This window comes from Notolabrus celidotus, chromosome 4 (genome assembly GCF_009762535.1).
Source record: "Notolabrus celidotus isolate fNotCel1 chromosome 4, fNotCel1.pri, whole genome shotgun sequence".
NCBI lineage: Eukaryota > Metazoa > Chordata > Actinopteri > Labriformes > Labridae > Notolabrus > Notolabrus celidotus.
Window position 1 is genome coordinate 13196360 of NC_048275.1, and position 15244 is coordinate 13211603.

Consider the following 15244-nt stretch of genomic DNA (forward strand, 5'->3'; position numbering starts at 1 on the left):
TTCAACTATTTATAGATAGTTACCTCACTCAAAGATATGGTCATTGTTTACCAACATTTACTACTACTGCACTATTTTCAAAACATCTCCAGATTTTCATGCAAATTCTCTCCATTCTCATTTTTTCCGCCTGGGATCTTCGACGTACTACGGGCTGATGTTTACGCCCATTGAAGAAATAGGTGTGTTTTGGGGAAACCCCGCCCCTTTTTACCTTATATGGTCATTGGACGGCATGTTGATTGACAGCGGGCAGCAGCTGCTGAGTTGCTCAGACATGGCGGAGGATACAGTGTAACTGAGGATCAGCGGCGGAGTTACGTGAGTTTTCCCAGCAGTGTAGTCGTTTAAGGGCGCATTAAATGATCCACACGGAGAGGACAATGTGTTCGACTGAGGCTCACACTGAGGGGAAGCAAAAAACGACCTGAGCTGCCTCGTACGAGTAAGATGGAAAAATGTATCGCTGTTTAGTGCAGTCAACAGCCTTGGGCAACAAATATGGCTTCTTGTGCCTTTTTCATTATGCTATAAAAATTGATCTCCCGTGCAACCTAATGCCGTGGTGGCTCCGGCTAACTTCTGCAAGCCGAGGTAACTTAAGTTCAATAGTCGCTCGGTACTTTTGATCGCTGAGGATTTTACATCCACTTGGCCGTCTGGGGTTAGCTGGGAAGCTACGGAACTACAGCGGATAGCAATGGAGCCAAAGCACAAAGAGTTGCTAGACCAGTGCCACCAGAACTTACTGGAGTCCATAACAGATGCGGACCGAGTAATAGAGCTGCTCATAGTCTCTGGCACCTTGAGTCAGCTCGATAGGTTCGAGCTGGACCAGAACTGCTCGTCCAGCGCCGAGAAAGTGGACCACCTTTTGAAGATGCTGATGAATAAGGAGAGCGACCATTTCCTCGACCTGTGTGTGGCCCTGGAGAAGGCATACCCTGACCTGTATGCTGCCCTGTTCAGCAACAACGGCGGGGGACCTGTGGACCACTCCACCGGTAAGAACTGAAACCAGAACTGTACCCACAAAACACAATCCACGCAGAGCTGGAAAAACGAGCAGGACCAGGGCGCTGCAGAGTAACCCCTCTCAGCGTGTGGAGCTGCAGTCTGGGTGGTCTCTGGCGCAAGAGAACCATGTGTACATCTCTCCACAGCAGCATGTAGTGTGATTTATTATGAAGCACAATCTGTATGAAAGAATAATAAGGGTTCAGGTAAAGACTGCAAAGAAAGGCAGCAGCGTCTCTTACAACATGGTTACACATGTGTTACTAGGACTCGGAATGCCATAGCTACTCTGTTAAATGTACAATCCTTAAAACTGCATGCCCTGCAAATCAGCTGCAGCTTTTGGACTGTTTGATCATCACGTTCAGTCTCTTTGCCCTGGATTATGTTCACAGATTATTATAGGTGGAGAAAGTGTGGTGTTTAATCCAAATTTAAGCAAAAAGAAACCAACATCAATGCACTGATATCCACCAACATCCCCAGTGTGTCATCACTAGTATGATATCCTTATGGTACATTAGGTAGCCTGATTTGTTTCCATGACAACCAGTGACATGTAGGTCCTTATCGACCTGTGCATGTGTGTGTGTGCGTGTGTGCAGCCTGCTCATGCATGCATGCTCACAAACCTGAAGCCTCAGTTCACCTCCACATGTGGGGAGAAAAACCCACCAAGGTGTCCGTAGATTTCCTCTTCAGCGGTGCATTCACAGGCTGCATGTTTAATCACACTTTATGCATTACATTAGAGCTGTTTGATTTACACCGTGGTGTCCTCAGAAGAAGCGACTGCCTCTGCTTCAGCAATATGTGGTTGTTGTTTGCACAGAGACAAAGGGCATCCAAGTGTAAAAGCCTTGTCTAGTTTTGCCTGTTTTGCTTTGTCTGAATGACTGAAGCCAGTGGCTTACTCACAACCTGCGTCATGCCCCGAGGGCCTGAATGCAGGATGAGCCTTGGGATTTAAAAGTAGGGAGAAGATGCAGAGTAATGCGTCTCTCTGGCATATTTTACATGTAGGATATCACTCTCACCTAGCTGGAGCTTTAAAATTTGAAAGAGATGTGTCTTTTTTATCTCTTAAACACACACTGTGATCCGTAGTTCACACCTGTCAAGTTGCAGCGTGTCTCTGTGTACTACGAGGAAGCAGACCGGAGCAGGTAATGCTGAGTTTGTGTCTTGCTTGCTCCACTGACTGGATCTGCTAATGCTGCTTTAAGCTTTATTACTTCCTTGTATTGCTGCTGCAGAATCGCACACATCCTGAATTGCACTCACACTTGTTTACATGCTGCAGACGTGGTCCCTGTGTGTTCCCCCCTTTTACTTAAGCTGGACTTGACAATGTGGATTTGGATTTTTTTCCCCTCACACACCTTGTCCACACTGGGCCTCAGAGCTGACCTGGCCCTGTACGAGCAGAGAGTGAGCACCAGTAGTGAGTCAGCCTTTGGATATTCAACAGAGGATTAGGCCCTGCTCCTTCTCCTCTCTGTGTGAAGACACGCTTTATCGTGCCTCCACAGTCCCCAGCATTAGCCGCCACGCTCTCGGGCTCCTTCTGTTTCAACTCAAGTGTCTTGGGTTCCTCTCTTTTTTTTTTTTTTTTCCCCAAAATGTGCTTTTTCATTATCTTTAGTGTTAGTGATCCGGCTGATGCGATTACCACATTTTAACCACACTTGCGAGAGACCGAAGACAAGCCAGTCACAGAGCACCTCCAGGCAAAGCGGCTGTTAGAAAAAGCACATAAGCAGGCAGGGGAGGGAGTGAAAGAGGGAGGGAGGGAGGCAATCTTCAGTCAGAACCCCGGTGTGGCTGTGAACAACAACAGCGTGTGTGAAGCAGGGGTGAATATGAGTGTGTGATGAGTCTTGCTGATGGCAACCTGCTCTCAAGTCGTCCTCCTCTCATGCCGCCTTGCCTGCTTTTGTTCTCAGACGTGCCTCTCCTTTGCCAGCTGAGCCTCGGAACACGCACACTTGCTAAATCATCCGCACTCCAAAGAGACATCCTCACCCCAGAGGAAACGCATCCAGATGCACTTAGAAATTCTCAATTGTTTTAAAGCCCGGGCTCTGTAAATTATTACTGTTTTGCCGACAAACCCCAACACGTTTGCTGTGGAGAACTTACAAACAAATCATCCATTATTTAGCTTGTTTTGTGCATCAGTGTGTCGAGGGACCACGGCTGACAAATTCTCTAACTCTGATTCCGAGCTGAACATTCACTCAGACTTTGACAGAGGTTTTGTTGCAAAACTGGAGAGCACATTTCTGCATTTCCAAACAGAATCAAGTTAATTTCATAAATCCATAAGTTATCAAGATCAAGTTTGATGCCGTGCCGCGGGTTTGTTTGCTTTTCCTCTCAACACTGCATTAACAACACCCCACCTGAAGAAAAGAAGCAGAATACGAGATGTACCTGCACTTCCCCCTGTGTTTTTTCACATTCAAGCCTGTTACAGTGATTTAAACTCACTCTGAGAGGAGGGCAACACAATTCTCCCTGACAGGATGCAACGTCCACAGTCCTCCCCCCTCTGCTGTCTGTTTGACTTCATTCTCTCGTTGTCTTGGTCTCTCATTCTCATGCTTTATTCTCTGAATCACTGCATCATTTGTAACTTTTATTCCCCTCTTTTCTCTGACTCATTATGTCCCTGAGTGGCTTCATTTCTGCGCACACTTAAAAAGGGGAACACGGCACAGAGAGAGACAGAGGAGGGTGATAGAAAGAGGGAGCAAGAGAGAGGGGGAGACAACAGGCCTTTTGTTGAGGAGTTGAGCAGACCCAAAGTGCCCAGTCAGCAGCTTGCTCTGTGTACTAGGACATAGGCCAGTGTGTGTGTGTGTTGTTGGAGGGGGTGTTCTCCTTTCTGTCAACCAGTTTCTGTCCCAGTCCATAAACCACAGCGGACACACGGGATGAGTTATGACCCTGACGCTCTTGTCACCACCGCTCTTAAATATCTCCCATGGGCTCAACCTGGACTCACTTTCTTCCTCTCTTTCTCTCTCTCTCTCTCTTTCTGTCAGCGTCAATGTCTGTCACTCAGTGACGCACGCTGTCACTCACCTCAGCACTCTCTGTACCTTAGCAAGACTTCATCCCCTTTTCTTTCCCACATGCTCACTGTGCAGCAGAGGAAGCCATCAATTCGTCTGCTGTTAGCTGCTGTTTCTTCTTAGCTGTGATTGATGTCATTTGAGTAGATCGCATTCTGTACAAGTTGGGTTTTGTTACATTGCAGTGTCTCTGAACAGCCAGCAGCGTGAGCTCTGGAGAAAACTGGCCAAGTTACTGTATCCCTGTAGTGTGTGTTTGAAGTCAGCCAATAGTGTCTGGGAATGATAAGAAGATCAAAAGTGAAATTCATCAGTGGAAATTTTAGAAACAGAGTTAATTATTTATGGGACAAAGAAATCAGAAACGCTTGAAAATAACTGGATTCAGTCATTTTAATGTAAGGAATTAACTAAGATTTAAAAATCTGTAATGATGAAATATTTTGGAAAAAGCCACTTTGATGAAGTAATAACCGGTTGCATTCTAGCGCTGCACAGTGAACTGCGATTTTATATGAGCATAAGCAATAAACACATTGCAAACGTCTGAATTCATCACCATAAAAAAGAGAAGTTATTTCATGTTCACAAGCAATGCTTTCTAACTCAGCATGCATATATTTAACTGAATGAATGGAAGGTATTATGAAAATGCTATAAAGCTCTATAATGCTGTCATATGAAACTCAAGATAGCCATCAGCAACCCTCAGATTCATTGGGGCCGATTTGGTCATAAAAATCTACTGTTTGGATTTATATTGGATTTAAAAGGAGCATGTTGCAAACAGCATAAAGACAAAAAGTGACTAAACGCTGACATACCCTGTTTAATGTTTTCTCTTTATTGTACATATTTTTATATGGCAGTATTGAACAATATAATAACATCTCTCAGAAGTAAACATGGTTCTGTGAGAAACTGTGTGATCGAATAGTTCAACAATTTCTGAATATTGTTTCCCAGCATGACATTGCAAAGAATTTGGGGATATCATAATATATAGTCCTTTAAAATCAATAATGATCCAGAGAATCTGGAGGAATCTCTGTACAAAATAGGACAAGGCCAAAAAACAGTACTTGGTCTTCAGGCCCTCAGGCAGCACTGCATTCTTTAAAAACAAACATGACTCTGCAGTAGAAATCACTGCATTGGGCTCAAAATCACTTTTTGGAAACCACTGTCTGTGAACACAGGCCGCATCCACAAATGCTGGTTCAAACTGGACCATGCAAAGAGGAAACCATATATAGACATCATCCAGACACACCAGCAACTTCAATGATGGGCTGAGGCGAAGTGGAAAACTGTCCTGTAATCTGTCCAATTAAAATTTGGCATTCTTTTTGGAAATCATGGATGCTGCATCGTCTTCTTTCAAGAGGAGAGGGACCACCAGGCTTTTTATCAGCACACACTTACAAAGCCAGCATCCGTGATGGTAAGCTTAAGTGTCCATGGCATGAGTAGCTTACACATCTGGGAAGGCACCATCAACGCTGAACAATAAGCAGATTTTGGAGCTGCCATCCAGACAATGTCCTTTTCAAGGAAGACCTTGCATATTTCAGCAAGACAGTGCCAAACCACATTCTACACATACCGGTATTACAACACGCTCCATACCGTTAAGCAGCTGAAATCCTCCATCAGGCAGGAGCGAGACAGCATTTTGGTTTGAAAACTCCAGAAACAGGTCTCCTCGGTTTCTAAATGTTTACAGAGTGTTGTTAAAAAAAGAAGAGGTGATGCAACACATTGGTAAACACGCCCCTGGCACAACTTTTTTGAAATGTGTTGTTGGAATCCAATTTTCATAAAACGATTACAGTCTTCAGTTCCAACATTTGACTTGTCTTTCACTATTTTCAATCAAATATGAGCTAAAATAAGTTTTGATAAACATTTTGCTCAGCCTCCTGACTTTTTGGGGAACTGGAGTTGTATGAAAATATTTAGAAAACAAAAACTAGATGAGCCGATAATGAAATCATCACCAGCTTTGACTCTGAGTTGAGTTGTAATTAGCAGTGTTAGCAGTATAGATTTTCTTGTCCAGTAATGTTGCTCAATAATCCATCTAATCAAGGCTTGGCTAATGAGAGTTTGACCCCAGCTCTTCACCTCTGTTATTGATGTTAATTAATGTTTAATTCAGTTGTTTTCTACGCCTTTGCGGTGTAAAACTTGTATACTTTCCACTGAGGCATTAATAACAGGAGGAAGGTTCATCTTCTCTCAGCCCAGAAGGCTGTACTATGAAAGAGGACTTCATTACCATTTTACACATGTTCCTCCACTTCCTAATTACCCCACGAGGTAGAGGAAATGCCAGCGTCAAAGTGTTTAGCAGTGCAATGATGTCATGGAAATATACTTCTCTCCCACACCTCAACTTTCTTTTTTCCTTTGTGGTACAATTCTTTGTTCCGATGCCTTTTCTTATCTATCCCCTCTTCCTCTCCCTCAATCATGGTGTCCTAGCATTCTCTACCTCTCTCACAAATTGTGTCATCCCACCATCTGTTTAGTTCTCTACCTTTCAGCTCTCCTTCCTACAACTGCCATCATTAGTCTTTGAAATCTGGCACCTGACGCCAAGTCAAATTTAACCTGAAATCACCTGCAAACAGTGACGATAGTGACACTTCCTTCCTCTTGCACTGAACTTGAACTTTTTTTTTTTGCCTTAGAATGCCCTGGGGTACAATTAGCGTAGATGTAGTTTTAATAATAATGGACTGAGTTGGAGCCAAATCCCAAATGAGACAGACTAGAACATTGATGATTATTTTTTGTCTGCTGGGCTGTTTTGGTGCATCAGAATGATTCACTTTAAAAAAACATGACACACTAAATTAACGCCAGGAGGGCCTTTCAATGGTGCACACACACCATTAAAATTATGTAGTAATGTACATGCATAAAGGCACTAGATGTGTCACCATGCTTTAGCATAATGTTATTTGCACAGTGGGATATATGGGACTGCAGGGGCGCACACATCTTCTCCTGCACATAATACAATGAGAAAACCTGCCTGACAGATTTGCAGTCCAACCAATGGTTACATGCACTTTCTCTCTCCTGCGTCTTGGCCACCTTTTTGGAAAATTATAGTGCTGTTTAATGGCTGAATTATCTCTTTGCAGTATGAAAACGCTCTCTGAATCAACATATTCTCCTCTGTGATTAAACGTGAAAGGAATGTCACAAAGATTGCCCAAATTCCAGCAGTGGGCTTATTCTGCACAGACAGGCTTTTTGGCTGTGTTTAGGATCCTATTTGTACTAGCTGCAGTTTGTAGCAGAGCATTTGGAGGACATGTTGCAGACATCTTTCACCTTTTTGTTTTTGACCCAACCCTTGGCAGAGGCAAGCTGTTCAAAATAGAAATTATGTCTCATTTATGCTGAGCAAGGGCTCTTTGCAGTGGAATAAAAACCCATGATGGCTTGCTGATATCGGCTGGGCTGGAGTGCACTCACTGGGTTTTTTTTTTTTGACATTGGTGCAGGAGGCTCAGGACTTTATAGGTCCTCTCCTTGCTTTTCCCTTCATGTCCCATCACAGATCCCAAATCTCCATGAGGCTGAATGTAAGGGAGATTTAAATCAGCGGTCAAACGGATCTTATTTTGAGACATGCCTCAGGCAGATTTGGACCTATGAGTGAACAGGGTGGGTGGGTTTGACCAAGCAGTGAGTCAGGCGATGTGCGTGCAGTGGAGTAATCCTGCCTCATGGAGTCATCATGTTAGATGTCTTCATGTTTATGCTTAGTGTGGACTCCTTAAATCGGATGATCAATCCTTTGCCCCGGCAGCGCGGCCTCACTGGCACTCTGCCCAGAGTCTTTGTCCATAGTGTCACTGCCTCCTCCAGAAGTTAGACCCACGACATGGCTTACTGGAAGAACAGGGAGGGAATCAGGGGGGGAGGATTTGTGCTGCATTCGTGTGCTGTTTTACAGATACTTGCACAGATTTAGGAGTGAGGTGAAGAGTTCGGTGTATCAGGTGAGAGAGGCAGTCAAATCTCTCCATCCACATCATTCTCTCTTGCAAAGTGAGGATGATCCATTGGGCTAGATAGCAAAGATATTCCTATGATCCATCTGCACGGAACCAATCCACTGAAACACTGCATCTCTTAACCATCGTTATAAAATGTTAAACAGTGAATTTAAAGTGCTGAATTATGAATTTGCACAAGATGTAAGAGAACACTAAACCTCTCCACTGTGAGGAGAAAAGATTACTTTGCACATGTGCAGCAGAGCAGGGATGGAAACTACAAACTGCATGCACGGAAGTTTTGTACACAATTCAGATATGAAGTATTTATACCCTCACTGAGTGTTTCCATATTATGCCTTTTCCCACTTACATTTTAGAGGCATGATGTTTTTCATTATCTTTATTATTCCACTTCTATACTTTTCTGATGATGAGTTTACAATGAAACTATATGAACATAAGTGCCCTGACCGGCTTCAGCATTTCAGACCTGCTTACATGGAAAGTGTGGGATGTATGAAGTAAATTTGTTCACAGAGGAGTCTTCTCACCCTGCTGGATTGGTACATTTGTTTTTAAAGCTTTGAGTCCAGTTTGTTGCCATTTTTTCTGAATTTGTGCAGAAATGTGATTTTTAAAATGCAACAAATGAATTGGTGTTAATGATTGGCCAAACTTTGAGACCAGAACTGCTTTTCAGTCTACATGATTTTGGCAGAAAAGAGCACGTGACAGATACTGGATTATTAAGTCCCTGTATCGGTTTCAGCTGGAGACCTTTTGTTGCATTACAATCTCTCTCTCTCTCTCTCTCTCTCCTCTCCTCTCTCCATCTCTCCTCTCTCTCTCTCCAGTCTCTCTCTCTCTCTCTCTCATCTCTCTCGCTCTCTCCTCTCTCCCCTCTCGCTCTCTCTCTCCTCTCCCTCCTCTCTCTCCTCCTCTCTCCTCCCTCTCGTCCTCATCTCACTCTCTCTCTCCTCTCTCTCTCCTCTCTCCTTTCTCTCTCTCCCTCTCTCTCTCTCTCTCTCTCTCTCTCTCTCTCTCTCCACATTCCTGTCGCATTTCCATTCCCAGTATCTGTGAACACCCTATAGAGTAGATGATAGGGATGTTCTGATACTAATTTGCAAGTCGTTGAAACAGAAATTAATTCAGACTTGCCGACTCGTTAGAGGTCAGAAAGACTCAGGGAGAATGAAATTGAGCAGAATTGAGTTAACGCGGCAAAAAGTGGGATATTAGTCTGCAGGTAATGACAACAGATGGGTTTGCTGAGTGTGGTTACATAAGCAGAGTTAGCAGCACCTGCCTTCGGTCTTCCCAACAGGTTCACATTCACATACCTGTGCTGGCTACACATCATTTCGTCAAGTTAACCAGCACAGCTTTCATGTGATTATTGGCTGTTGTGATTTGTCCGTGTTGTGCTATTTTTGTAGTTCGTTGTATGTTTGTAACTCTCTGAGGCTAATACCGGGGGCAAGTCTCTCTTGAAAAGAGATTTTAATCTCAATGGACTACCTGATCAAAAAAAGGTTCAATAGAAAAATTAAAAATACGACTACATTTTTCTAAATCAAAATATACTAAACTGGGGCGCTGGTGGCCTAGAGATCTAAAGGCTGATTTATACTTCTGCATTTAATCGACTGCGTAGCCTACGCCCGGGGTCCCCGTAGCTCCCATACCTACACAGACGCACGTAGCTGACGTGAACCTTCTCCAAAATGTAACTACGCTAAAGGCTGATTTATACTTCTGCATCGAATCGACGGCGTAGCCTACGCCGTAGGTCCGCGTAGCTCCCGTACCTACGCAGAGGCCTACGCACGTAGCTGACGTTCACCTCCTCCAAAATGTAACTACGCGTCGAGCCGACACGGACCACAAGCTCTGTGATTGGTCCGCTCGACGGCTTTGTCTTTCCCGCATTCACAGCACTTTCCGGGATCCCGACATCGGCCACACATCGACCGTGTTATTTCATCTCCTCCTCTCTATTCTTCATGTGATCATGTCTGTATGATAAACAGCAACATGTATCAGCTGTAGATTAACAGAACACGCTCTGAATCTCTGTGGAAAAGTAAACAGAGATCATAGCAGGACCGGAAGCAGGCGACCGGGTATCAGAGAGACCACACTGCCCTCAAGCGTTTCGGAGGAGAATTGCTGCGCGACACGGACACATCGACGCACACGTATGTGGGGCTCATGTCCGCGTCAGCCCCTGCTGCGTAGGGCGACGCAGAAGTATAAAATCAGCCTTTAGATAAGACACGTACCGGAAGCTCTGTGATTGGTCTGTTCAGCGGCATTATGTTTCCCGCATTCACAGCACTTCCAGGAGCCCCAACATCGGCCGCACATCGGCCTTGTATTTAATCTCCTCCTCTCTATTCTTCATGTAATCATGTCTGTATGATAAACAGTAACATGTATCAGCTGTAGATTAACATAACACGCTATGAATCACTGTGGAAAAGTAAATAGATCGTAGCGGGGACGGAAGGAGGCGACCGGCTATCAGAGAGACCACACTGCCCTCAAACTTTTCGGCGGAGAATTGCTGCCTGACACTGACACATCGACGCACAAGTATGTGGTGCTCATGTCCGCGTCAGCCCCTGCTGCGTAGGGACGACCCAGAAGTATAAATCAGCCATAAGCACCCCACATACAGAGGCTTTAGCCCTCATCGCCTTCCCCCACTCTCTGCTCCCCATGTTTCCTGTATCTCTTCAGCTGTCCTGTCATTAAGGCAATAATGCCCTTAAAACTAACTTTAAAATATGCTAAACCGTGCTACACTACATGGTTCCTGCTGATGATTCGTGCTTGGTTTATAACTAGTCGTCATGACCTGAGCTATATCTGTGGCTGGTGCGTTACAAACAGTCACAATATAAGCTATGCATTTCAGCCTTCATTAATAAAATATGAATCACTTGTTTAACTGTCTAGTAATTCCTGTTCGAACTAGCAAGGTGACAACGTTTAACCGTGTGGTCGACTAAACACATACATCTGAGTAGGTGTGATCAGGACTTCATATCGTGTGCAGAGAATTCAGAGCAGCAAGGATTCAGAGGTTTGTGGATGCCACAGTGAAAAAAAAGATGCTCTCCGCTCTTCTGGCTTTAACGCTGACACATCCCTCTGTTAACTTAAATGACAGGGTTGTTTTCAACCATATTATTAGTGTTGCTATTATTTGCGGCTCTCTAGTTTAATGACTGTACAGCCGAGGACACAAAAAGAGACAGACCACAAAGACTATTAAGGCTCTGCTCATTTCTTGGTGCGTGATTTATTTATTTATTTATGTTTAAGCACTTTTGCTCATTTACAGTGGGAGAGCTGATCGCAGCTTATGAAGAGAAAGCCCTCAGTATTATTTAAGGAATACTAATGCTGCTTTTATGTCAAGCAGCCCTGAAATGTGTGCTTCAATGTGAGCTTAGGAACAGACTCCACAGCTCATCAACCACTGTTGTCTGAAGTTTGAAAACGGCAGCGCAGTCCAAGTGGATCAAAATCAAACTTCTTATGATTTTGGAGACGCTCTCATTGTCAGATAAGAGAATTTTCTGGAACTGCTGAATAATTTAGTCTCACTCGACGGTGGAAGCCAGACTTTGCATCTCTCTTTGATAAGGCTCTCCTCAGCCAGCCTCAAAAAGGCTCTCATGCTCTTCTTCTCCAACACGCTGCAGAATCCACTATTCCTCTCATCCAGCTTCACCATGGCAACACGTGTCATCTCGCCTCATGTGCGAGGGAACGTAATCTGGTTGTCTGGAGCAACTGTCTGTTGATTGGGAGGGAAAGCAGAGGGGAAGTGGGGGATGTGGAACCCCTTAGGTAAGGTGAGCACTCCCCTGACCTATTTAGATCACAGCGACAGGCCTTTGTTACGGCCGCCTCAGGTCCTCTGCTGGAAAAACTCTCACCTTTGAGTGTGTCTCTTTGCGGGAATCAGCTGCAGAGGCTCTCTTCTTATTACCACATTTACTGTAATGGCTGATGTTGAAATTTGTCTCAATTAGAGGTGTTCGGATTTTAATACCAGTGTCAGAAATGCTTTTATTACTGCTTAAAATGTAAAAACAACCAATATGAGTGAGAATGTCAGTCCATGCACTGACAATATAATGCTTCAGTCCACCTTCAGATCAACTAGTTCCAATTGAATCTCTTCTTTCTAGGACCTGAGTATTTGATGTGCAACCTGAAAATGTTATTATTGACATCTTACCTAAGATCGAAAAAGCACTCTTTCACCCTAATCTCAGCTTTACAGTTACAGCATTATTAACTTATTTAATTGAAATGCACAAAAGCAAACAAAAGTAACAATTTTTATATTACGCAAAACACGCTCAGTGGTAGCAACCTCATTAAGGCAGCGTGTCCACTGCCGGCGTTTTTTTGCACTGGCAGCGTCATTTTTATATTGGAACTCTGTGATTCAGTGTTTTCGGTGCAAAAACGCTCTCAGCGTCAGATGATTTTTGTCACAGCGCTCTCAGTTGAAAATAGTTCAACTTATGGAACAACGCAGCGCTCATCAATGTCACTTCTTGATCACTGACCAATCAGAATCAAGAAGGGGCGGGACCTCTGCATCATTTTTGTTAACACAATGGAGGAGGTCCGTGCGGAGGAGAAAAGTCATCACACTTGTTTTTTAGAGATATAATTTCCTGGGTTAGAGCTGCTGCTGATGCTCTGACACGATCTCTATCGATATGTTTTACAGTTTCATGTTAAAATGCTGTTGAATGAAAGCATGTATGAAGCACACAGAGCATTTTAAAACAGACATGACGGGACGCAGAAGTGTCGACGTGACGACTTTCGTTACCCAGCAACAGTAAACCCTGGCGAGAAGCGCTCAGAAAATGAGGTCGTGGGCACTACCAGCGCAAAAAAACCAGCAAAATGGTCAAATGTATCACTTTACCTCAGTGTGCTGTTGATCATCTCGTCTGACACTGACCACTAAGAACTTTAACGTATTGATGGTGTTGTTCACGGTAGTAGGTCGTATGTAGACATCAGTATTAACTCCTCACAGTATCTTCATGAAAAATGTATGCATTCCTTTGTGGACTGCATACTGGGGCACTGACTTACATGCAGGGTTGGCATGAAGTATGTTTCCACACATGATTTGAATAGCATCTATACTCTTTGATCGTCTTATACTTTGACTCAAGCATCACAGTATCATACAGTCGTACATTGAGGAGATTTTAACTTTTAAAAAGCCCCACTGCGGAATGGAAACATAGTTCTTCTAAGTTTTGTTCTTTGAGAGATAAGGAGAAGATGTCTGTTGAAAGTCAGACTTTAAAAACTAACAAAAAAGTGCTAGACTGAAATGCAAAGAAGCTACCTGTTGCAATACAGCAAGAAAGTACATTTAGCGTAAGGCAAATAGCCAATCATAGCTTATAAATTTGCGGTGACACCAGGGGTGGACTGTATAAATAATGGACATAGTCCCTGATGTCAACTATCTGTTTCTGAAGTGCTGTTTTGAAGCCATTCATCAGCGGGAACCATATTGGATATGCTGAAGTCAACCTAACTTCTGTCAAGCTAGTGTGAGGTAAAGAGGTGGGCTTTGAGCCTCCTCGCCAAACGCTACAGTGTTCCAACATGTCCAGTCAAGTCAGCTTTGCCTCTTGTAATGGATAACTCGGAATCTTAATATCTTCGAAATTGCCACGTTATGATAAAATTTCACACCCTGTACAGTGTGCCAAGAGAAATGAGCTATCCAGTCTACATTTGTGTTTTTGTACCAGGCTGTAAACATGTTTATTTCTGCTGTAAAGATCTGCCTTTTTTGATTTTGTGGTGTATGTGGTTTCCGGTACTTCTGGAGCCAGTCCTCAAGCGAACACTGCAGTTTTTAACACGTCCGCATTGGCTGTAATTCTCGCGGGCCGGAGGTTGCCGCTCATTTTTTCAAGTGCCAACCCCTGGCTCCCTTTGTACACGCCCTTGAAATACTACCACTACGCACTTACCGTGGATGTGTTATAGCCACCACCAGTAATGGCTCTTTCGAGCAGCAAAGAAGAACAGCTTCCCAGTCATTTTTTTTACAGTGCTATTAAAACTATCCCAGTGTGAGGCTGGCAAATATTGCAACGATAAATCAGAGCTACACTGTTAAAACATCAGTGTGTCTCCAATGCTCCGAAGCAGACACAGAGAGGAGAGATGTGTAAGACAAATCTCCTCCATACAGAGTCTTTATTTTGAAGTTTATTTATTCATTTATGTAGATTCTCCGTTCTGACTGGCTGTCATAGCATCGAATGAAAGAGGTTTCAGTCAGAACAGTACAATCATATCAAATCCACACAAAAAGATATACGAGCAGTCTTATAACAACATGATTAGTCTGTCTTATTGATTTCACCTTGATGTTTCCTTATTGAATGGAGACTTGTGGATTCTCCCACTGTAGACCATCAGATCTATACTCCCCTAATGGTTCCCTGCTTTATTGATGAGCTGAACCTCTTTACAAATGATCAGCCTCACTGACTATGGCTGCTGCTAATTGCTATCAATGATTAAAAGCCTGTTGGAAAAAAAAAAGGCTCATACCGCTGACCCATCGACCACTAGATAGCTGGCTCTTATCCGAAATGCAATCCATACTACTGCATTCAATGGTGTGCTTACAAGGTGAACTAATCCTCCCGTGACACTGATCTCAACATTACAGTTTTCGTGCACATATTCGTCACTGCAGCCAAATCGAACACTGAGCATTGTCCCTGAAGTGCCCTGTTTGTGGGAGTCAAAGCTGTGTGTTGATTTGTGAGCGTCCTTGGTTGTTCAGAGATTACTGGGATTTTAATTTATCTGAGTGTTTTGGTTTGCAAATCACAAAACACAACATTTAAGAAGCCACATTTTACAGCTTTTTTGGCACAGAGCTTAACTGAGTCTGTACGGTATTTTTTTTTAAAGGACTTAATCCCTCAGCTGAGATGGCATTATACCTCTCAGTGGCTCACGTCTTTTACTCGAGCTCCGCGTCACTCAGATGCAGCAGGGTTCAAAAGTTGCCTTTTAAATGTGGCTTTTTTAGAGGAC

General features: G+C 43.7%; 1 protein-coding gene across 2 annotated transcripts in view; it reads left to right on the plus strand.

The window, feature by feature from the left end:
• Positions 1-264: 264 nt before the first annotated feature.
• Positions 265-15244, plus strand: part of dlg5a (discs, large homolog 5a (Drosophila)) — a 55450-nt gene continuing 40470 nt past the window's right edge. For both annotated transcript variants that reach the window (XM_034682400.1, XM_034682401.1), the window contains exon 1: positions 265-1004. In XM_034682400.1, coding sequence (XP_034538291.1) covers positions 701-1004 — 304 coding nt within the window. In that variant the 5' untranslated portion in view covers positions 265-700. The remainder of the gene's footprint in view (positions 1005-15244) is intronic.